The following is a 24,693-nucleotide window of genomic DNA, read 5'->3' on the forward strand; positions in this document are numbered from 1 at the left end:
CCGTGATTAATGTGAGTCCATGCTTTTGACCTCTTCTTTGCTCGCCGGCGTGCACAGATTACCGGCAAGGGTGGGGAGGAAGGAGGTGCTAAAATTGAAGATAGCCAATTACCTTATGCAAAAAAAGAAGAGAGCTCGGAGTAGAGGACAAACTTTTTTGCCACTAACTTTTAACTCGAAATGTTAGGGCACTTGTGACGAGCACTGGGTGTTGTATCCCCGTGATGAGTCACGAAATCCTCCACGTGAAATGAATACCCTGGACGTTCACTCACTGGAATTTAAACAAAAACTTGGAAGAAAAAAAAATCTTAGGAGGAAAAGATTGTGTACTTGCTCTCAATAAGTCAGGGGCAACTTAACTTCCGGAAACATCTAAACCTTGCTAGGGAGAGGGGGACTCAAAGCAAAACTTAAAACTACAAGCAACAGCAGGACCAGTAGTAGAGGAAGCTTGCTCCGTGGCAAAGTGGCCAGCAGTTCTGTGTTCCCCATAGGATATGGCATTGCGTTTACTATTAAGTATTTTACCCAGGCCCTGGACAGTGGTAACCAGGGAGAAAAGGTGAAAACTATCAGGCTATCTCGAACTTTTCATCAAATTTGAGGTCTAGCTATCTTACTTATATTTAAATGAATAGTGATCCCGAAAGCCAACAGAGGAGATTTAAGTTGCAGTAAAATGACGTAGTAGACTTTACTGACAAAGAACATTTAAGTCTTAAAACGACTTAATTCCGTATATTTCTGTTTTCTTTTGTCTTTCGTGCATGCTAACCTCACATGTATTTAAAATATTTAGAATGCTAATGGGCCTGAGATACACACCGATATAAAAATCTGACAAGGCAGCATTTGCCATATTATTCCTTAGCCGATCAAAGCATGAAGATTTCAACTTCTGTTCAGTCTTTTTATTTCATGATTATCATCATTATTATCATATTATTATTATTATTGCCGTGAGCGTTTCTTATTTTAATGATTTTACTCTGTTTTACAGGAGGGGTTCAAAATGGGACTAACTCTTGAAGGCACAGTATTTTGTCTCGACCCATTAGACAGCAGGTGCTGATGTCAAGAACAAGAGATCCAGATTTGTGTTAAATTTGTTTATATGCATATACATCATTCCTTATTACTTTATGACAGGTAGTACGTGTGTGCCAATATATTTTTTAAGATCTTAACGTTTTGCAAATTATTTTAGTAAAATGTCCTTCGTTATTGATCTAGAACGTTTATTTTAAAAACAACTCACTGTAAAGTAAATCATACTTTTATGTTCCTTTCTGTTTCTCTTGTAGATGAATTTATAATCAGAAAACAAATTATCCAAGTATCTGTCTTGTGTCTGAGTTCTGAATAATTAGCATCTTGAAATTTGTGTTCATTTTCCAGGCTGCTAGTTTATTATTAATTCCCAAAAGCCATACCTTGATGATACCTTTCTAAGTCTTGAGGAGATATACCAATGCCAGACTAAATATGTTCTGTATTCAAACCAATAAGCATGTTACCATGCATTAGACAGGTGGCATTTTATGTATTAAATGTTGTTCTTATCATTGGCAAAATGTAAACTTTGAATATAATGCCAGCAGGTCATTTTAAGCAGGTAAAATAGCAAAAATATAATTTCCAATAATAATTAAAGCAAATAATTAGAGTATTTATTAGTAAAAGCAAAGTAATAATGTTAGCTATTATTCTCAGTTATACACTAAATCTTTTATTTCATAAATAAGGATAATGGAAAAAAGCAAAAATATGCTCATTACAAAACACTTAAAATTTAATTTCTGATGAGATAAGTTATATTGCTAGACATCTAAACATCATCTGATCTAATATTTTCTTTAAAAAAACATTTGGGATATATGCTGTCTATGGTTGCAATGTCTGTTACCCACATTTACTTTACCAAATATATTTTTTTCTCACTAAATAATATTATTCTCATATTTTCTCCTTTGATAAACATTTTCTCACCAAATTTTATTTTGTGATGCCCCATTAGTTTTGATACTTTAAAATAAGTAACAGTTATTCTTCATCAATATTATTTAGCAGTTTTAATTTGTCTTTGTTTTTGTTGAAGTCAGAATCTCATTTTTTATAAAGATCAAGTGACTTCTCAGTTTGGAATACATGAACAATAAAATTTTCTTGTACTTAATTCAGAATGTGCTGATAAACTCCGACCTTTAAAAATGTTTATTTTATATATACCTTTACCCATTATATAACAGTTTAATTTGTACTCAGTGCAAGAAGAATTAATGATTAAAATTTATAATTTGGTTCATTGCATCATAAGAAAAATAGATTAAATTAATGAAAATGTGAGCTTAGACTAGGGGTAGAACTCAAAAACAGATTTTTCTTTTACTCATGGGAATTTTTATCAAGTGCTAAAGATACATATTCACTAGGAAAAGAAATCAAATATGCTTATGCAATATTATATTTGTATGTATCTTCATAATGTTCTATGGTATATATAAGCCTTCTTATTTGTTTTCTGTTATCTGCTAAGTTGTACCTTAATTAGAGGTTAGTATATGTTTCATAAAGAAGAATCTTTATAATTTTGTTTGTCATATAGTATTTTGGAATTTGTATAATGAGGATGTTTAGAAGCCGTATCAATGGCTTTTTTTTAACAGATAGAATTTGTATTTTTATTGTACTTTAAAAGCTTTATGTAATAGGTATATATTTAGTGGCCATTTATTACCAATGGTAACACAATAGAGTACTATGATGGTATTTGCACACTTAAGATATGTTACTTTACCAATTTTTAATGGTAATCAATTCTGCTACTGGCATGACTAAATAGTACATAATTGGTCATTAATTATGAACATTTATTTCACCAGTGCATTTTTATGAAGATCCAGTTGAAAATTGTATTTCTATGTAAACTCGATGATGTTTGATTTTGCTGAGAATAAATGCTTTTAAATAAATAATTGTATATTTACTCATTAAATAATCTCTGGTTAAGTTAGAAACATTCTGAAGCTAATTACATGACAAAGTTTCCAGGTCAAAAAATGAAGCCCAAGAGTGGAAGGAAGGAAGGGAGGGAGGGAGGGAGGAAGGAAAGGAGTGAGGAAGGGAGGAAGGGAAGGAAAAGAATTAATGAACTTTACCTTTAACTTCATTTCTTACAGCCCACACACATTTTAGCTTTATAAGCAAATATCATTCAGTTGTGAAAACAGTGGACTTGATCCTGCTGGTGAGAGAGGTCATAATTTGGTTCCTTTCACTAGAAGCGTCTGGTGTAATAACTGTGTTATGTAAGTATCTCTTTTCAAAATTGAGAGCCTTTTTAGCCTAGTAATAATACAAAGGGTTTCTTGGTAGGTAGTCTTTAAAAAGTGGGCTTGATAAAAAGATTTGAGTGGTGGCTTATTGGAGTATCATGAACCTTAAAAACAAAATATTAAGTATTTTTAAGATTCACAGGACTTACATGTATGTTCTTTGCACACCAATGAACAATTCATTTATTACTCACTTTATGTGATAACATATAGTATGTGGATAAGAGAACATCTAGTAAGTTTGCTTAATAGATTTAACTTTGTTTACTTAACATTGTTAAATTGAAGATGACCGGGTTCCTGACTTCGGTTAGTTTATTATCATAAAGGAAAAGTAAGGCAATATACGAATTAATAGGTGAAAACCAATATGTTCTAAAGTACCATGTGAACCAAAAACTTCCCAGAAGACATTTCTATTTAACTATGTTTAAATGTGGGTACCTAGCATTGGCTAGTGTCTACAGTGTTAGATATCCACTGTGAGACTGTCAAGACAGTCCAATGGCAGTAATTTTCTCTTCTTATTTCTTTTATTTGGGATTTGGATTTTTTTTTTTTCAAAAAATTTTGGTCACATTATGGGAATTTATTTTTCAGATAGAATTTCTGATAGATTTTGCATTGTTGCATTTCTGAATGTTTTTTTTTTACTCTTTTTGATGTTACTTAACCATGAAAAAAAACTAGCTGCTAATATTTTTCTGTTCCAGTGTTTCCATATATAGTTCCAAATTCAATATTTATTCATGATTTTGGATTTCAACCTCTGTTAAATTAGTTGGAGAATCTTGGACTCAATTTTGACAACTAAATCTCAGACTCCACCTAAACTACACCCTTTCGAGTTGTCTGGCGCACTACTGAGATCGGCATGGCGGGTATTGCCTCAGATCCCCATATCTCATGCAGGAAAGGCCTAACTTGTGTCCTCTCCTTCCTAGATAAGCTCAGATACATTTCTCAAGAACTTCCTCCTTCAATGTCCATCTCATAAATGGGACAAAACCTTAATTCTTATATACTTGTTCCATGTCTTGATCTTATATTGTTAAGGACCAACTGTAACCCACTTCTAGAAATTCCTCAGGTAAAACTTATTTTCTCTGGATTCATCCAAAGTGACTTTCCTTACTCTTATAAGGAGACCACCTAAAATAATTTATGGTCTTCTATGTCCTTCCTTTTGAGTAAACTTTTATGAAATATGGATATTATTTAAATAGTAGAAGACATTACATTTCTCTGGATTCATTTCCTTCCACTTTGGTTCATGGATTCTAAGACAGTACTTCCTAAATCATCGTTAAATAATATGCAAAATATGGCATACCTAAGGAGTTGAGTTTAAAGTCTCATTTCGAATTTTGCTGACATTACATGATAAATTGAAATAGCAGAATTTCTATGTCATTAACAGTGGGTTCTGTGTCACTTAATAGTCCACCATAACTGTATAACTAAAAATTTGGAAAAATTTACTTTATTTCCCTTTCCTGCATTTTTGGCGTTCATTCAGTTGCATACTCAAAATTCATCAGGTCAGACTTTTCCAGTTTACATACAAGTCTATAGGCACTTCTCAATATGCATTTAAGCCTTTTAAATATTGCTGTTTTCATTAAAGAAAACTTGGCCAGAAGCTGTAGGAGTTACCTTCTTAAAAGGGATGCTCCAGTACTCAATACCTAATTAAGTTCTTTATTAGAGGACATTCTGATATCCCATAGCATTTTCTTGGTAATTTGTCCTTTATTGAATTATCATTAATATATTTTGCAAAAATATATAAAATACTGTCTTGGAAAATCTTTTAAAAATATTTTAATAAAGTTTTTTTTTAACTTTTCTATTTATTCTCCAAAAATCTTGAAGTTTGCTTTGACATTTTTATATCCTGTGGTGCCAAGCACATTTGTCCATAAGCATTCAGTAAAAGTTGAATGCTTCTTCAGCATGCTTCTTGCTAATGATGTGAGCTAAAATTTCTTACGCTCTCTGTGAGAGAAAAGAACAACATGCCTTCCAAGTGAATATTAGAAGATAATCACTTTGTTCTCGCTGATGAAATCTTTACCATGATTTCAACTTTTATCTCACTGCAGCAATAATTTGCTAAATAAAGATCTTGACAATTCTCTAAGAGCATCTACAACCACTATAGAATCATAGACTAAGGAAATTTGGCCCAACTGAGGGAGGGAAAACGAATGGTTACTGGGTTTTCAAAGGGGCTGTGAAGATTTAAAGATGAATATTACATAATTAAGAGACATTGCTTATATTGAAAGGAATGGAGAACTGTATTTGTTGAGCATGTGTATTAACTCCTACTGTATCTTTCCTTGAATCCCATATTGTGGTCACACAGTTCTCATTGGTTTTAAATATTTTTAAGCTCATTTATTTGTCCTTAATTTTTATTGTCTCTTACTTCAAATGACATTTCACAGGAACATGTTGGGGCCCTTCCCAGTTGACTACTCCCTCCTCTCTGTCTGGCCAGGCTGCTGTGTTCTAGTCTGTTCCAAAGGTCACTTGTTCCAGTTGAAATAGCTGTCTGGATGGCCTGGAAATAATCCAGAGACTGGTTCTTTCCTACAAAGAAAGCAAAGAAAGATGTTTGTTTCTTGGCTACATTTTGAAAGGAAAAAAATAAAAGAATTTTGTGACTAAGTCTACTAAGCTGAGAAAAAATTAATATAACTCTGGGACAGCTTTAAAATTGTTATTTTTCAATGCTTTGTATCATTTTGCCTTTTTATATAATTTTTAAAATCACTTTACTATCAAAGTCATTAAATAATTGGTATTAGGAAGCTAAGTATATATAAGAAGTGTGGGCTGAGGAATTTTGGCCAAGATTCAGCATATACTGATTTCTCTCACAAATGCAAAGACACACTCATGCTTCATTTAGCTATTCAGTTCTTCATTTATTTTATTCTTGGTATCTGCTTTAATTGAAAAAAAAAAGCAGCTTAGGTTGTGCTAGACAGTACAGGGAACGGGAGGAGACAGGTAATGAAGGGATAGTCATAAATATTCAGAGATATCAGCTAACCCACACTTGGCCAAGTGGCTGTGCACAGATATTTGACCTGTTCATTTTTCAGACAATTTGGACCATTTTCAGGCTAGAGAGTGATAAGTATGATGCAATTATGCAACAAGCTGTTTCTACAGTGATTCCTCTTTAATTTCCTTTAATTCTCTGGTAATGCCTGCAGTTTTCATCTTTTCGACATAAAAGGAATTAAAGGAAAATACCTGAAAATAAGCTGACCAATTGTTTCATTACTTCCTGCCATCTGTGGCAATTGGAAAGATAAATATTACTTAGAATCACTTGAGTTTGAAAATTTCTAAACCATAGCTTATTTGAATGTTTGAGTAGTTTTTAATAAGATTACTTAAACTACTTGCTCTAGAACATCTCAATCTGATCTCTGATCACTGAACTAGGATTTTAAACTTAATACTGTGATGTTACAGTTATGGTTATAGCTCTGATCGGAGCTGTGACTTCGGGAGGGTCATTTAATGGGGTTCATGAAGTTCATGAACATTAGCTATTCTTGGCATAAAAAAGGAACAAAGTCCTCCAAACTAACCAAAAAATGTCACAGAAACCACATATTTCATCTTTTATTTACATACTAGTCTTAATAAATATTGAACCAATGTCTCCTAGGTAAATAGTGCATCTGGCTGGCAACAGTGTCATAAAAGGGGACAACAGAGACCACAGAACTGTCCCAGCCTTTGTATCTGTTTATAATCTCTAAATTCGTATATAGAATTCTGTCCTTTTAATAAAGTTGGGTGCAAGGCAAAAGCATGATTCTAAGATTCTCTACTTTCTCAACCTTTCTTACTCCTAGGGACACACTGAAAGATCTCAGCACGTAGTTGCACTGGAGAAATGGGCCTATGGTTCTCTTCAAAAATATTAATGGCTTGCCAAATTTTCAGGGTAACTTCAAGATAAATGATGCATGTCTCAAAGGAATTCAGGGACTCTCTTCTTTCCAAGTAAACATTAAACTTTGAAAACACCAGCAAAGAAATGTTGAAATGTATATAAGATACTACTATACTGAAATATCAAAGCACAGGTATTTTAAATATGTTTACATGAAGAGAAACATTTAAATTCACAGAGAATTTGTTATCCTTCTGGATTTTATAGGAATTGCTTGTATGTGCTTAGGTTTTATAATGAAGATTTATATGTGAGAATGTGAATATTAGAATACTTTCTTGACATACATTCAAGTAAAACTTGCCTTTGACATATGAACTATACTCTTTTATGTAGTTTTTTGGTGAAGTTTTTTTTCTTTTTTTCCTGTACCTATGAAGAAAAGAAAATGCAAAAAAAGTAAAAATCCCTAGCGTGCCTGTTAAATCTTCCAAAGGTAGCAATTGTATTTCTCATCACTCCGAATCCTTCCTTAAGCCTTAATCATAGAGCTGAAACGAGAGAAAACAGCTGTCCTTGAAAACCACAAGGGGCTCGAGTATTTCTTCCTGCTATGCAAATTGATCAAATCTGTACAACCGTTGGAAGATAATCTACTGAAAATTCTAATGCAGGACCTCCTTCTTAGCAAACAGTTGATTTTTTTCAGAAAGAAGCAATCGAGAATGTCTATCTGATCAAATAAAATTAATTAGAAAGCTTGTAGACCTAAAACAAAGTCAGTGAGACCATGGAAAGCGCATGAGTCATACGACCTAGTTGAGTTTATTTAGAACACACACACACTCACAGAACTTTGGGATTCCATCAAAACCAGATTGTTTCCCGCACTGTTCCCCAACTAAAAATGAGAAGGTCAAAGCAAAATTAGACAAAAATGTCCCCAAAAGCAATGCATGAAAATTGCCTAACAACTAACAAAACGAAATACATGGAAAAGTAAAGGGAACACCATGTTTTATCATTATGAATTTTACATGTTCAAGTGTTTTTTTTTAATCTCACATAATATTTAATATTGACTTGCATGTAACACCACTTATCTATTTCTTCAACAACTATGAGGAAACTTGCTATATAGCTAGTTCATTTTTCGGACATAAAATGAGACCATGTAACTAAGACTTAAAGGACACAGAGAACTATTTTGGAATGTGCTTGCTCTTGAGAAAGGCCAAGCGAGATTAAAATAAATGCGTTAATTGATTATTGTTCTGCAGGAGAATGAGCGATTTCAAGCAGAGAGAAACTTCGTTCTGTTTCAAAAGGTCAGCTGTGATGGTATTTAAGAGGAAAACTGAAGTCACATTTTTAATACTTAAGACAGATGCTTTATGTTAAAAGGCCTCTCTGATGAGGTCCTTTAGTGCTGACTGGAGTCTATTCTCCTGGGTGGATATAGATTGGAAGAAAAAAAAAAGTTATTGTCCTTCACTGATCCTTTCATGGCCCATAACTGCACATAGTCTGAAGGAACAATTGAAATTTCTGCCCCCAACTTTTATCTTCCCTCTCTGCTTCCTTTCCAGCAAGAGAGATATATCCACATAGACATACAGAGCTGAAGTTTCTAGAAATGTGATCCTGAATTTGGTTTAAGGCAATTATTAAAGTAGGTTAGGGTACTCGATGAAAATTTTAGAGGTGTTTTAGAGATATAGTTCTTTTTCTTTCATTTCCTAAAAGCTAAAACATCAAAAGAAAATGGTATAAATAATGAATATATATTGGCAAGAATAATGTTTACTTGTGACTGCCAAAATTTCAGATTACTGATACAAATTGTGGTATGTCTATGTGGCCAGAAAGATTATTGTGAGATGCACAGTCTTTTCCATCCAGCACTCATCATAGAATATTTTTTGGTATATGTGAAACCACAAGTACATCAGTGGGAACTTACTTGTATGGAAACACTGTAGTCAAACCACTAATCATGGCAGCCAGATTTCCCAGAATAAAGCAGTTGCTTTAGAAATTATGCCAACTACTTGGGTTAAAAATACGGTTTCAAAAATTGCAGATCAGCATAATATGGAGAAGTTATTAGCAAACTGCAGAAATGTGGTTCTAAAGCAGACAGTGTTGAACAGCAATTTCATAATGAGTTTTATTTTTCTTACAGTTAGGGTCTTAAACAAAGAACAGTTGCAAACCCTGTCTGGCATACCTTCAGTCAAGCTGGGGTTTGCCTCTAAATAGCTCTATTCTGCCTAAATGAGTTTTAGTCACAGAATATGTCTTTTTCCTATAGGACATAGGGCACCATGTTAACATTTTTTTCTCATTTAAACTACATAATTATTCAGATGTTTTTATAAGTTATTTTTGGCTTTACTACCTGACACTTCGTACTAGTTGTGAATTAATATGAATTAGAGCCAGGGCAATTATAAATATAAAACAATGTGATTTCCATTAATATTCCAATATTCGAGACAGACTCAGGATGAAAGGCAGACAGGCCCACTATGGTTAAGCTTTTGTAAGAACTTCAAATTTCAAAACAACAACCACAAAGAATACAATGAAGCTATATACATTCGTAAAACATGCTTGCTGTTTGCCGAGTTTATAAAACAAATTCACAAAATGAGTTTCTATTTCTTAATTTTCATGTATATTTCTTAATGCTGCAAAATGCCAATTTGTTATACATAAAATTCTTTCAATTAGCTTGCCTATACAAATGATGACCCTCTATAATTTCGCTCTCTATATGGTACTATTGAGAAAAAACTTTATCCAGTATTTTCCATCGAGTTAATTCTCTAGAGCAGAAATCATCTACCAGTTCTGTGATAAAAGGATCAGTCACAATCAACTGTTCTAGCTTAGGGTTTTCACAGCGGACATGAAATGGTGCGGATAATTGATGGAAGTTTCTGATTACTATTTCCCAACTCTGTTCCAATAGATGTGAAAGTGTCACAAAATAAGTGGGTTTCTATATGAAGACTGTAAAATCCAAAGGTGGTAGATATTCTCCCATTGAAATAGTTCAAATATCAAATCATGTAATATACTTTGGATTATGTAGTGTTATATTTTTAATTTTTTTTGACTTATTGATACCATGTCTTAAAGAATATTCCTCTGGTTGCTAGTTGCAACTTTGGTTCTAACTTCTTTTTATAGAAAAAATTACATTTAAGCATAAAGATAATATTAATGGTGTGTTGAGTTTCCCAAAATAACTGTTGTTAAAGTATTCAGAAGTGGACTTTGAAACATCTTAGGATTAATGATTCTCAGAAAAAAAATAGTACATAAAGCTAAAGATTCGGCTATTCGTGATGATATCTGCCTCTTCCTAACTAGAATTTCCATATTAAATAAAACTTGGTTAAAATCCAAAATACTGAAAATACCAATTGCAGGCAAGGATGTAGCACAGCAGGAACTCTCATCCATTGCTGGTGAGACTATAAAATAGTGCAGCAACTTTGGAAGATGGTTTTCAGTTTCTTGCAAAACAAAATATAGTCTTACCATTGAATTCAGCAACTACTCTCATAAATATTTATCCGACTGATTTGAAAACATGTCTACACAAAAACCTGTATGTGTATGTTTATTGCAACTTTATTCACTATTGCTAAAAACTAGAAGCAACCAAAATATCCTTCAGTGGGATCCTGAAACAGGAAAAAAAGACACTGGGTAAAAACTAAGGAAATCTGAAAAATCTGTGGCCTTTAGTTAATAATAATGCATCAGTATTATTTCCTTAATTGTAACAAATCCAAAATACGTTAATCATGGGGCCACTGGTGTGCAGTAAGCGGGAATTCCCTGTTCTGTATTTGTGATTTTTCTGTAGATCTTAAAACTGTTCTGAATTTAAAAGTTTACTTAAAAAAATATTAAGAGCTCCTTGAGATATGTGGTAACCGATATGTTTGCTGGCTAAGTTTTTATCAATATAACACTCGAAATGTTAAAAAAGCAAAATATAGATATAAGAAGAAATTAACTGTAGAAGTGCCAGTTTTTTCTAGACCTAGCAACAAAAAGAAAGGCCTGTTAAGCCTAAAAAAGGCTAGAATGCATCAGAAATAAAAGAAGTGATGATAGTCAAACCAGCATTGGGTGTGCATTAATGTTACAGGAACTCAATAGAAACACTAGATTTTTTTTTTTTTTTGAGTTGTAGAAATGTCACAAATGACATTTTCCAATGCCATTTCAAAGACCCTGTTTAATTCTTTTTAAGGGCTGGTGTCTGTCAAAGGTAAATAAAGACCCTTGGGGGGATGAAAAAATAGTAAGGTATTTAATATACTTAAGTCCATGCAGAAGGAAAGACCTAGACATGGTTGTATGGCCATAGATTAAAATGCAAATAAACAAACAAAAAAACCTCCACAAAACAATGAAAATGAATATAATCTCATTCATTCACAGCAGATACCACGTACATACCTTGAGTAGAACAATTATTTTGATGAAAAAAATATGAAAGTGCAAACTTAATGCATTATATTAACCTTTAGAAAGATTTTAATCCAGTGGGAGATACGAGCTGTTCATGGTGAACAACTCAAAGGGAATGAATGTAATAGTCATAGAAAGGGTGTTGAGTCAGGTCACAGCGACTTCTGTTCGTAGATGGTACCGAGTAAAGCGACGCCGGCCAAGATGTGCTGTGCCAAGTGACCCCCACGTTATCAGGGCTGAACAAAGTTTATTTCTCACTCACACTGCATGTCATTACAAAATGCGGCAGTTCTGTTCCAAGGCGGATCTCTTCCAGGCTAAAGAGGCTGTCCCTAACTGCAGCACTACCGATCTTGTGGTAAAGAGAAAAGAGGCATGACGAGTCATTTGCTGACTCAACACTTCTGCCGGCAGCGGCACACATCGCTTATGCTCAGAAGTGAATACATATTACTTCACTGGCCAAGCAAGTACATGACTCCTCCCGAGCTCCTCAGGAGAGAAACGACTAGGAGGGAAACAAAAGTTTACAAGCATCAGTATAATCCATGATACTTATTAAATGTCTCTAATGTTTATTGATTTTGTGACCTAGGAAAACAAATAACAATATCTTTAAACCTCAGTCTGCTCACCTATAAAATATGAATTGTATTTAGTCGTGGAGTTAAGAATGAAATGAATATGCGAAGCATCTAAATTAGATAGGAGCTTAAATGACAGCTGCTATTATAAATGCCACATGAATGTGGAAGTACTATTAGGGCAATGAGAGTCTTATGCTTCCAATAAGTCTGAGGTAAAAAAAAACAAGAATAAGAATAAAGCATGAAGGAAATTAATATAAAAGGGCTTAAACTTGTATTTCTTTAACTTTTTTATATATCATCAAATGACTTAATAACAAAAATTGTTTTGATATATCGTTTCAGAATAATTTCCTTGTGACTGCCTCATAAAATGTTCTGCAATTTTGAGCCGCCTGTTTGCTCCATACTGTATCTTTAGCGAAAGTGAGATTCAATCTTTCCAGGATTGGATGTCCAGAACTAAATAAATCATAACAAGACCTACGTAATTGAAAACAGGAATGTTGGTCTATTGGAGGGCTTACCCCTGCAATAGTGGCCATTGGCATGGCTTTTGCAGTGGGTCTGTGTCTGCCAGAAGCCTTTGCGCTGTGCATGGCTACAGAACCAAGAGTCCCACAAAGTATAACCCAGTTTGCTTTACTGGGAAGCCAAAAAACTATGTGCTTTTTCTATGGTTTGAAATTTATCCCAAGGAAAAATTCAAACCAAAACCAAAATTGGCTAAAATTCTTAGGAAATATGAGTACTTGGGCAACACAGATATGCTGAATTGTAAATGGCTGCTGACAAAGTGTCTGTCCAACTCTGCTTCATTCAACATGGTAGACATGGAGTAGGAAGTAATTATATATTGCTTAAACGCAGTGTCCTTATCTTTCTTCCTCTTAAAAATTTGAATACACGGTTTCCATGACTCTAAACTCTTCTAATAGTTTCTTTTTTCACAAGTACCAATTCTTGCTCTTTCACTAATAAATCTCTTCTCACATTTTGATAGTTTCACTTCTACTTGGATGTTGTTAAATCCTTACATTTAGTATTCTTTTATGTGGTATCTTCTGCCTTTCCATCTAACCATTAAGTGCTTGCTAACAGCTACTATAAAGTATGCTTTTTAATGACCTTCGACTATAAATAGAATGTATTAATAAGCATGTGTTTTGCTAATGAACTCTCTCATCTGCCTGTTCATCATTTTTCTTTGTTTTACTGCTCATATCTACAAAATTACATTTTTTTCTCAAAGGATATTATGGTCTGAGAGTTGCCTCAGAAATATTTGATCAATTTTAAACAAGGAAATAAGACCATTTAAAAATATTTCGAAGTCAGTTGATGTGGGACCTTGCTAATAAAGGCACAATTTAAATTTGTATTTACATATTTACATATCCTACATAATTCTCTAAAAATGTGTATTTGAGATACTCCCAGGGTTGAAACCACTGAGTTGCTCTCCTTGCATGAAGTCAGAATAGGGTTCAGACACTTCTAGCAAAAATGTGGAATTTGGGTAAGGAAGAATTCTCAAGAGGAAACTTGAGAGTTACTAATGGATGGATTACCCAGAATGAAAGATCTGGGGTAAACAATTCCAAACTGGGCTTCAGATCAGAGAAATACAAGAGGATGAATACAGGAGAGGCTGCTGAATTTGGGAAGCTTGAGCTGTAACTTAACAGGGATCTCATGAGCATTCACAGCAGGAGAGAAGATAAGCAGGGTAGTAGCTTTTTTACATGTGGATGAGACTACCGTGGAAAGATCCCACTTTTCCACAGTCCTAGGAAGAAAGTATGGTCCAAGGCTTATGTCAGTTCCAAGAATCAGCACCTAGGGAAAGACCTATAGTTTGGAAAGTAAGACATTGGGAGGTGAGAGTCAGATTGACAAGGGAAATTTTGCTTTATGTTTTAAATATGTGCTAAAGTAATTAAGATATAATAATGTCCTAAGACGTGTTCCCTAGGAAAAACACTCTGAGATGAATATTTGCAGACGGGTGGCTCACTAGGAATTGCTCTTGGTGATGACACCCATCCAGGAGTTAGAGAAGCCTGACAGGGCAGAAGGCCATGTTGAACTGTGATGCACAATGGCTTCAGCCATCCAGCAGGGAGCTCTGGGGCTAAATGACCCTTCAGAGAAACTCCGAATTAAGAAATGGGTGCTGTACCCTCTCGTGGATTAGTAATTAGATGCAGTTTACTTCAGAGAATTGCAGTTACTTTGGGTGAGGCCTCACCCTTTGGCCAAAAGTGATTCCTGGGGAAGGACTCAGCTATGAGCCATTAGAAAGCAATGATTCTGGCCATTGGGAACAATAGTGCCTTGGGTACATCCTAACAGAGGGATGTGGGTATCTCATTTGGAAATAGTTCCTCCATGATTTTGGTCAGTCTTTGTTTCATAAAAAAAAAAAAAAAAAAAAAAAGTACAGGAGAAAGATTAGTGGAAAAAAGAAAAAAGAAAAAACCTAGAGTTCCCACCACTGCAGCTATTTAGGAAGCAAATGATGGTTGTTAACATGCAATACGAAAATCTTCACATGCTCAAGCCCATAGCTCTATCCAAATGCCATAAACGCAGATATCCTTACTCCTGATTTGCTGTCTCTGACCAACCAACCAATTCACTCACTACTGCTTATGAATTTGCTTATATTAATCACTACAGGACAGCTCCCTTCATAAAGTGGATGACTAAGTGCATTATCAACCATCTGCCCATTTTGAGGATTTTCCATCATGACTGTCTTGCTGGGCAGTAGAATGGAAAAGCATCTATTCTGCACACCGAAGCATATACCATTTAACTGGGTCTCGGTTAGTCTTTTCTAGCACAGCACCTCCGATAAAGACTATTCTTTGATTCAATTTAGTGTAGGACCATCGATCCTGCATCTGTTGGCTCATTAAGGACAGAACTAATTGCTGCTATTCCCACCCTTCATTCACTTGGAATTTAATATTTATTGTTTTTGATTTACTATTTTGCCTAGAGAAAAGGAGGGTATAGTTTAAATGGGTTCCATTTCATTTACTCCACTGTAATATCTCTGACCCTACAGACCAAGGAATAAATTGGGGTTTTTTTGTCTAATAATAAGCACATTCATTCAAATTCTAAATTTATGTACCAGAGAACTGACCAAAAACCCAATTGACCTATTGCAAGTTGAACTTTGGCCAGGAATTCATTAATCAACAAGCTCCAAACACTCTCACCCTGATCGAGGGTCTATGATGATGTCTTGTGTCCAGCTGTATTCAAAACATTTCCCTTCCTCAGTGTACAATCGCTCAAATAATTGGCCATAGATTCTTTGGAGGAAAGTCTAGGCATATCATTACCATATACATTTGATGTACTGTTGCAGGGAGAATCCTTATTCCTGCAGATTTGATCTCTCCTTCCATCAATGGGTTCTGGCTCTCAAAACTTGCTCAATTCCCATATTTGACAAAGGATTGTGGAATTTTATTGGGAAATCTGGCCTTGGTCTTCTGATGATCCATTCTTGATTTTTTGTTATTACATAGTTAGAGCAGCATTACATATCTAGAAATATAGGCTGAGTCGTATTTTTCTTAGCTGACCACAGACCATATATCTATAGATTGAATTACTCTTATCTGAACATCTACAATGCCCATAAGGATGCCATATTCTGTTACCATCTCTGTTGCTTCTTACAGGCCAAGGACCTCTGCCTGTCAGACCAAACTTGTTGCTTATTACAATAATTGCAGTACTTTTCTTCTGATGGTTAGATGCCTCCACTTGAACTCTATTTGGAATCTTTCCATCCCCATTGCTATCTATAAGGCAAGTTCTATATGAACACCATCTATCTTCAACCTGAAGAGTTCAGCCACTGTTGATCTTGGCAGCAGTGCTGGTGCTCCTCTCACAAGTATAGTACCTATCACTCTGATAAATGGAGCTTACTTTGGGTGATTTGGAAAGATGTAGCTGGTGGCTTTTCTAGCTTTATGTAGAGTATCTATTCTAGCAGTACTTCTCTGAGTCTTTTTTAAAAACTTATTTCACCATCTTCTGCAGAAGATGTTTTGTCATTTTCATTTCAGAAACCAGCTCCTCAGTATATTTGAACTGTCTTTCCAGGCTATAAAATCCTATAGCAAAGGAGAATGCTCCCACATCAATAAATTATCACTTATCCAAATTTGTAATTTCTTTCCTTTGGTTCCAAAATGGTCTAATTTCTGCTGATACACACAGTTTCTGAAGCATCTTGGGGGTGTAATTTCCTTCCTTCCTAGGAGGCTCAGAACTTCCTTTGCCAAATTATGTTGTGACTTTACTCTAGTTTTGGGTCTGGTGGCCCAGGGGATAGATGGGTGTAGATTCCCAAGAAGGGATATATATTGTCTTGCTGGTTTAAGACTCCTGTGGCTTCTAAAAACAAATGAAGAGTACAAACCCCTAACAGGGAAAATGGGGACTTTTTTTGAAGGGTTCAAGGTGACCTGATCACTCAAGTTGGGGAATGCATTTATTCATGTGTTCAATTCCATGTTTCCTATCTCCATTTCTTCCCAATCTTAGAGCCCTAATTCTGGGTAATAGGCTTCCAGATTTGAGCACCCAATCTTTTCTGGAGCCAGCCTCCCCTTTGCAACCTGAATCTTATACTCAGTGTTTTTTTTTTTTTTCTTCCCTCCAGAATGAGATGAGTCTCTTCACATCGTGCTAACACATTCTGGCTTTCAGAGTTTGTCTTTAATTGTCGACTAATCACCTTTAGTCAACCATGTTTTTCTTTTATTTTTTTCCTATTCTATCCAATGCCCAACCAACAGCCATCCAATTCCATAGTCTTTATAAATATTACATTCTCTAAACCCTTAAATACCTGCATTGTTGCATCTAACAGTGTATTCCTTTCCACGGGTATCCTTTCCATTTGATCACTTTCATCAATTGTACTGCTGCTCTGTTCAAGGCTACATCAGTATTCAACCCATCAGCAGCAATTGGTCCTGTCAGTTTGCCAGAAGTGATCTTGCTCCAAATTATCATGTTAAAGTTTGCCTTTTAGGATCATACTCTGTATTAACTATCATAGGTCACTTTCATGAAGAAATAGACTCTGTGTTGGAAATCTGCAATAACAATATCTGTAAAGGAATGAGGGAAGTAGGATTAGGCAGAGGTAGAAATTGCAATGCAATACAGTTGTAACAAAGACCTCAGATAATCCCACAGGGAACTCTGTAGCTGGAATAGCTTTTCAGAAATGTCTAAATAAATTTGAGAGAATCTGTACTTCCTGTTTAGATTCACCATTGGATATAGACTTCCCTGAGGATAAAGTGTAATCTTAGGTGAGGTAGTGCCCGGGCAGAAAGTGATTCCTAGGCTGTGACCCCTCAGGGGGGACAACACTACCAACATTTGTGAGAACGAATACCCCAAATCCCATGGTGTTATCTGAGAGGGAAGGGAACACCATCCAGCATTAATCTCAAACACTTCATGATGGTATGCCTCTCTATGCTTGATTTGTGTAACAAAAATTATCTCACACAGCTATAAACTTTTAACGATATCCTATTATAATATAATGTTTCCAATGTCCAGTTCTGGTAGGCAGATTTTTAAAAGGGTCCCCAATATTTCCAATCTTTAGTGCACATGCCCTGTATAATACCCTCCCCTTGATTTGGGCAGGGCCAGTGGATATAATGGGGTATCACTCCCTTGATTACATTACTATTCAATTGACTTTGAGTTAACCAAAAGGAAGAGATTATCTCAGGTGGGTCTAGCATAGTCAGGTGAGCCCAATAAAAGAAAACGAAGCTTTGGAGAGATACTCTGCTACTGACCACTAAGAAGCAGCAAACTCCCAAGCTGTTCGGGGGCGACCGGTAATGGAAGGCTTCTAGTTGGTAGAGAATCCTGACTGACAGCTAGCAAGAAACTGGGACAACAATCATACAACCACAAGGTAATGCATTCTCCCAACACCTGAATAAGATTGAGAGGACCTTGAGTCCCAGATAAGGTAGCAGTTCCAGCTAACAGTTTGACTTCAGCCTTGTAGACACTAAGCCATGCCTGGACTTCTGACCTACAGAAACGCTGAGATAAGAAGTAGGTGTCATTTCGAGTCTCTAGGTTTGTGGTACTTTCCTATGCAAGCCCTGATAACTAATAACCAACATTTGAGAAACTCTACAACTTGACCTCGACTTATCTATCCAGTGGTATTTCTCAAGATAAGCCAAAATGAAAACATTGTATCAGTATCTTCCAGCTTCCCTCATTTTGCCCCTAAACATATGGTTCTCATTTCTGCATCTGTATTTGTTCCCATGATGTTGTCTTCTATGTGGAATTCTCTCCTCATTCACTCTGCTTATCTAAATCCTACACATTCTTCAACACCCAAGGGCTACATCTTCTATACGGCATTTAATCTGCATTTTATCTTTTAAGGTACATATAGGCTCTAATTCATTATATGGCGAATACATACATCCAAGTAAACCCAGTCTGCCTTCTAAGTCTATTTCAAAATGTGACCAAAGTTTGGAGAGAGGAAGATTCTGTGTCCTCCTTTCCCCAACTACCCTGTTGATCCCAGTTCAACTTTGACACTTTAAGGACAAGGTGACTACTGAAATGGATGGATATACTCTCTAGAATGGGGTTCAAAGGAAGAACTGGCTTTGGGGGACTGGAAAGGCTTTATAAATTATTTATTCTAAAAATTCCATTATACAGACAATGAAAGTGAAGCACGAGAAATTTAAGGGCACAATGTCTCAAAGCTGAATTAGAATAGAGAACTAATATCTCCCAGTTTCCAATTTAGTACATTTATCACCAGCAAAAAAGCTAGGAGTTTTAAAAAAAAGAAAAAAACCACTCGATCTGTGGTTTTCTAGCTCATAATGATTAACTTGATCTATCATGGGTGATGGTATAATATTATATTATAGTAGGATATAATTAATAGGATCATATCACAGGCAGTGGGCTCTAAGAATCTAAATCTTGAGTTTGAACCCTGTCTCCGCCACTGGTGAGCTGTATGATATAGGGGATTTATTTAAACTCTCTGTGCCTCAGTTTTATATCTAATCTAGTCATAATAAAACTTATTACTTCCTAGGGGCTCTGTCATGATAAAAATTGGTTCAATTACTTTTATTTTTATTTTTACTATCTTGAAAAAAATAAGTATTGTTGCACTAAAACTTGTCCTGAAAATATATTGGAAGTATTGTGCCACAGTTTTAGATTGAGGAAGAAGCTCTGTTCCAGATGTCTAAGAGACATAAGAGACTTCAGTCCTCAAGTGGGGAATAAACAGTAAAACAGAGAGACAGACATTCACAGAATGGGAACAAATTAGAATAACTGGTAAACGTGCTGGAAAGAGTGCTAGTTATGCTGACGGTTCCATTCTTATTCATAGTATTTTTGCAGATTCTTCCCAATTGTCCCTTATAGTGCTTCAGAATTACTTCTAGATTTTACCTTTTTAATCAGGTTTCCACCTCTGAGTTTATTTTAAATCAAATTATATGAATTTCAAAAAAAACAGAACTTGAGAGTCCTTAGTTGTAACCCACTGATCCTTGATATTCTACCATTGGCAATTCATTTCTTTCTCTAGAATTCATTATTTTAAGTAAAATAATTCTGTTCTACAAATAAAAATGCAATTCTCAGCACCTAATTTGAGTGAATTTACTTGGTCACTCTCCCAGTGAAAGAAACAATATTAAATGAGAAAGAAGGAGGGAAAGATTTGGAAAAAAAGATATGACATATGAAGAAGAGAGAACGGGGTTTGTTGACAAACTCATAAAATTTTGTAAATGTCGATCAGTGTTGTATTAGTCACTGTACTGCAGGTTTATAGTTTTAAAGTAGTCAATATTTTTAGTGTATCTAAAAATATTTAACTGAGATACCAGTGTTACTGTAAACACATGGAACAAGATGAACAGAAATTCTTTGGCTTGACTCTAGATTTGTATGTTGTGTCCAAGCACTATAGAGGAACAGCGAGTTTCTCAATGAAACTTGTAAACATTTTCAATTTTGATTTGGGTAGAAATTATTGATGCACTTTGTACAATTCAATAAAGAATGTTCTAGGAAGTTCTGGGTAATTTAATAGATCAGGCAACCCCAGATCCCCTATATTTACCTGATAAAGAATGTACGTGACTAGTTTACAAATTTTCCTCAGGGGTCTGGTTAAGGAGATAGTCTTCTGGTCATAACTCCCACATCAGTTTGATGTGACAGTTTGGGAAAGTTACTCAACCTCTTCATGCCTTTCATTTTCTTAAAAAAAAAAAGGATGGTAAATCTCTGCTTATTTAGTTGAGAGAGAAGATGATGATGAGTTGGAAGTAGAATAATGGATGAATAATGGATGACAAAGCACTCAAAGTGTAAAGAACTATAAAATACAAGGAATTGCCTTTGGTTACAAAAGAATCAAGAAGATTCAAACAGAATGTTTCATTAATAAACATGGACCTGATCTTTATGAACACTAAATTTTGCTTCAAGTAAAATGAAAATCTGTATGGAAATTTTTAAAATGTACACAATAATATAATTGTCACTCATTGGAAGAAGAGCAATGATTTTGCCTTTTTGGTGGGAACAGATAAAATGTGCTTATTATCAAAACAGTCCTTTAGGTTTTCTGTGGTTATCTGGAGAAACTAGAGAGTGCATTGCTTTCCTTCCAGCCGACTTCACACATTTAATCATTACCAATACTTGCTGGCCTGACGTGAAACTGGACACTCTCATATCAAAAGATGAGATTTGAGAAGGAAGGAGAAAAGAAAAACAAGTCTCTAAATAACTCGTTGCCTATAATATATTCAACAGCTGGGTTTTCTTATTCTGGTAATTTCTCTCTAATCACATGGATCACAATTTGAAGATAGTGTATGGATCACAATGTGATGGTAATTTCTTATAAGGAGAAGTACAGGGTTGTTGTGTTTTTTTAATCAGGACAATTTATTTTTTCTCCTCTTTCCTTGCGTGACGTGACCACAGACTGAACCTGTCACTGAAAATGTGCTGTTTCCACTTTGGCTTATTCCCTGATGTGAAATGGTATCATGTTTCCGTTGTTTCTGGATAAACTCAAACACAAGCTAAACCTCAACATGTCTTGTGGCTTTGATCTAAGCCTCTGTCTATGGTTTATAAGCCTCGGAAAGTGCTATTGTAAAATATCTGCAAACTGTCTATTTCTTACAAAACTCTTGAGTTTTATTGGAGTGAATCTGGGGATTTTCGTGCCTCAATCAATCTCTGCTTTTCCAGATGCCTGACATGAAAGAAAGATAGGCTGCCTAACATATAAATGAAAAAACCTTTCGTTATGAAATAGATTTTCCCTTACGACCTCTAATTTAATATTTTCTTTCCTGGAAGTAATGCCCTGTGGGCCTGTAGTTGTTATGATTTTTGTTTGTTCTTCCTCTATCTCAACATCACTGACACTTGTTCAAACGGCTTAACAGCTGATTTTTTAAATCTAATTGATCAAAAATTAAACAACAAGAAAAAATAACCACAGGTTCAAATTTAATCAAATCACTTGTTTTATATAGTCCTTATCTGATATTAAAGTTAAATAGGTTGACGGAGTGCTTGGGTGGCTCAACCGGTTAAGCATCTGACTTTTGGTTTTGTCTCAGGTCATGACCTCAGGGTGGTGAGGTTGAGCCCCACATTGGGCCCCTTGCTCAGCACATGCCTGAGATTCCCTGTCTCCCTCTCCCTCAGCCCCTCTCCTGCCAAATAAATAAATAAACCTTTTTTTTTTTAAGTTAAATAGGTTGAAACGAATTCCAAAAAGCAGATTTAATCAACTGTGTGTAGTGGACATGCAATTTTCTGAGAACAGATTTTCTGTTAAGAAAGAGTTAACATGAGTGGCCACTCAATTCTACTTCCTTTCTGCCCCTAGTCAGCTCTGGGCCATATTACAGAGAGCAACTCAAATCCCAAGAGACATGACAAATATTACCTGTCAAGTCTTTCAGAAAGTCTTCCCTACTTGTGTTCTCCCTCCTTATCTCCACCCCAGTTACTCCCTCTGTGATGCTAGTAATACATAATAACTAGTTCTCATGTATCATTTATATAGAAATATGTTTGCATTTTTCCTGTCTTGTCTTCACCCAGCCTAATATACACACAAACACTACAGGGCTATGTGCTACTTGGAACAGGCCCTACCTTTTATTCTTGTATCTCAGTGATGAATAAACAGATATGTGAAGGGATTTTTGTTAACAGTACAGGTAACAGCCCCTTAAGTTTTCAGTAAAAGCTAAAGTTGAACAAAACTTCTAAGCAATTAAAATATTAAAAAGTGTTATGGAAAGTATTTCTTGTGACCTAATCATCTTCTCCTCTTCCTTACCGAGAAGATTTTTGTTCAAACAACATACCCAACTGAAATTACGTCCTCATACTCCTTTGCAACTATTATATGACATTTGCGGTCAAATCTATATTATTCCTTGATGTAAAGGGAAAGAGTCAGTTGGATAATCTTCTTGCCTTTCCCTCTTCTCCACCTTGGAATGCAGGCATGATGTCTAGATGTGCAACAGCTGGTTTTCACTGCACAAATTAAAACGGCATACTAAGGAAAACAGAGAAAACATATCAGACCACTTTTACGACATGGTGTCCCCCTCATACCGATCCTGAAATATTTACCTCTGAATTTCTTATTATAGAAGGAAAAATAATTAAACAGTAGATTCAACTTTCTGATGCATAGAACCAAACCTACTTCTAAATAACGAAAATGTATATTTAAAAAAAAAACTAAACTGTACAGTCTTAAAATGACAGCCCTATAACTTGCATTTCTGTCTCTTCATATATCATTACTTGAATTATCCTGCCTGGAAGGAAAAGAATAAAATCTTTTTTTTTTCGGTTAGCAGAGCTCCTGGCAAGCAAGTTTAAGAACACAAATGAAAAATTAGCTTCTTTCTTTTTATAAAATAAGTGTAGAGAATAATCGAACTATCCGTGTAAAAAAGCTGCTTACTAAGCAGTTATTCGCACTTGCATTTTCTGTGTCGAGTTTACTTTGATGTGAAGTTTCTTAACAAAGCTACCTGAATTTGTCCAGTGAAAAGTCTCACATCTCTTGGAAAACCAATGCTGAGTGGCTGAGATTTAGAGACCAACCAAGAATCACATAAAATTGTCCTTTGTATTTTAAATGTAAATATTTTTCTCTTTGATTAAAAGAAAATTTCCTGTCAGGTACCTCGGTGGCTCAGTCGGTTAACTTTCAGACTCCTGATAGCAGCTCAGGTCTTGATCTCAGGGTTGTGAGTTCGAACCCTATGTTGGGCTCCACGCTGGGCGGGAGCCTACTTTAAAAAAAAAAAATCCTGTAATTGCTGAACAGTTAAAAACTTTAAAACAGTTAATGAATTTATAGGAAAAAAGTTAGCTACTTTGCACAAATTTTGCAATTTTATAAATTATATTTCTTCTTATTAACAAGGGTTTATAGTCTCTTAGATAAAATTGGAATGGATTTTGGATTAAAATGGATTCATAATGTCATTGAATGTATTTATCCCCTTGGTGTTTCTTTTCTTCAGAGAAATTAGAAACACTTTGTCTATAACCAAACATTAGTTTTCCAGGTTAGCTCTGATTTCAATAATACTTAGAGGTCATGTACCCTGATTTCTTTTTTTAATCATTATATTCTTTGCTCCAAAACTCTCCCTGTGGGCTGTTGTTATTTTGAAATAAAATATAAAGTCTCTCAGGTTTCACTCAATAAAACAAATACCGCTCAATAAAACACTCTTCTATATTCTAAATTTTATTTTTGGCTGCATTTGAATTTGTCCCTGAATCTGGAAGCTTTGCTCTCTTCTCCTTAACAGAATTGCTCAAACCGTCCATACCCTCAGCTGCAATCTCTGTCTGGCTCTCAGTGCCTTCTAAAACATAGTGCCAGCCAACCTCTCAAACATGTCTCCTCCTACATTCCTGTGCAAGAGAAGACTGGACCTTCAGGAGATTAAATTGGATTATTTGTAATGGTTCATTTTTGAGGTGACTCTGAGTCCATAATTTTCACGATTTGGTTAAAAAAAAAAAAGTGAGCATCCTTTGGGATTTATGTGATTAAGACAGAGATCTGGTTTCATTGCCAGATTATGGAGCTAAGGTTCATGGAGAGTGAGACACATCCCAAAGTTGTACCAGTGTGGTGGAAATAGCACAAATCACCTCCAGCTGATTGGTCTCCAGCTTATTTAGTTCA

General features: G+C 35.2%; 1 protein-coding gene and 1 long non-coding RNA gene across 31 annotated transcripts in view; both read left to right on the top strand.

Moving 5' to 3' along the window:
- The window catches only part of GULP1 (GULP PTB domain containing engulfment adaptor 1), a 248,381-nt gene extending 245,406 nt beyond the window's left edge, over window positions 1-2,975 (top strand). For all 30 annotated transcript variants that reach the window (XM_057303366.1, XM_057303398.1, XM_057303418.1 and 27 more), the window contains one exon: window positions 1,004-2,975. In XM_057303366.1, coding sequence (XP_057159349.1) covers window positions 1,004-1,075 — 72 coding nt within the window. In that variant the 3' untranslated portion in view covers window positions 1,076-2,975. The remainder of the gene's footprint in view (window positions 1-1,003) is intronic.
- Window positions 2,976-3,168: 193 nt separating this feature from the next.
- Window positions 3,169-24,693, top strand: part of LOC113250677 (uncharacterized) — a 32,854-nt gene continuing 11,329 nt past the window's right edge. The window contains exon 1 of the long non-coding RNA XR_003314166.3: window positions 3,169-3,311. This is a non-coding gene — a long non-coding RNA (uncharacterized LOC113250677). The remainder of the gene's footprint in view (window positions 3,312-24,693) is intronic.

Source organism: Ursus arctos, unplaced genomic scaffold (assembly GCF_023065955.2).
Source record: "Ursus arctos isolate Adak ecotype North America unplaced genomic scaffold, UrsArc2.0 scaffold_1, whole genome shotgun sequence".
Lineage (NCBI taxonomy): Eukaryota > Metazoa > Chordata > Mammalia > Carnivora > Ursidae > Ursus > Ursus arctos.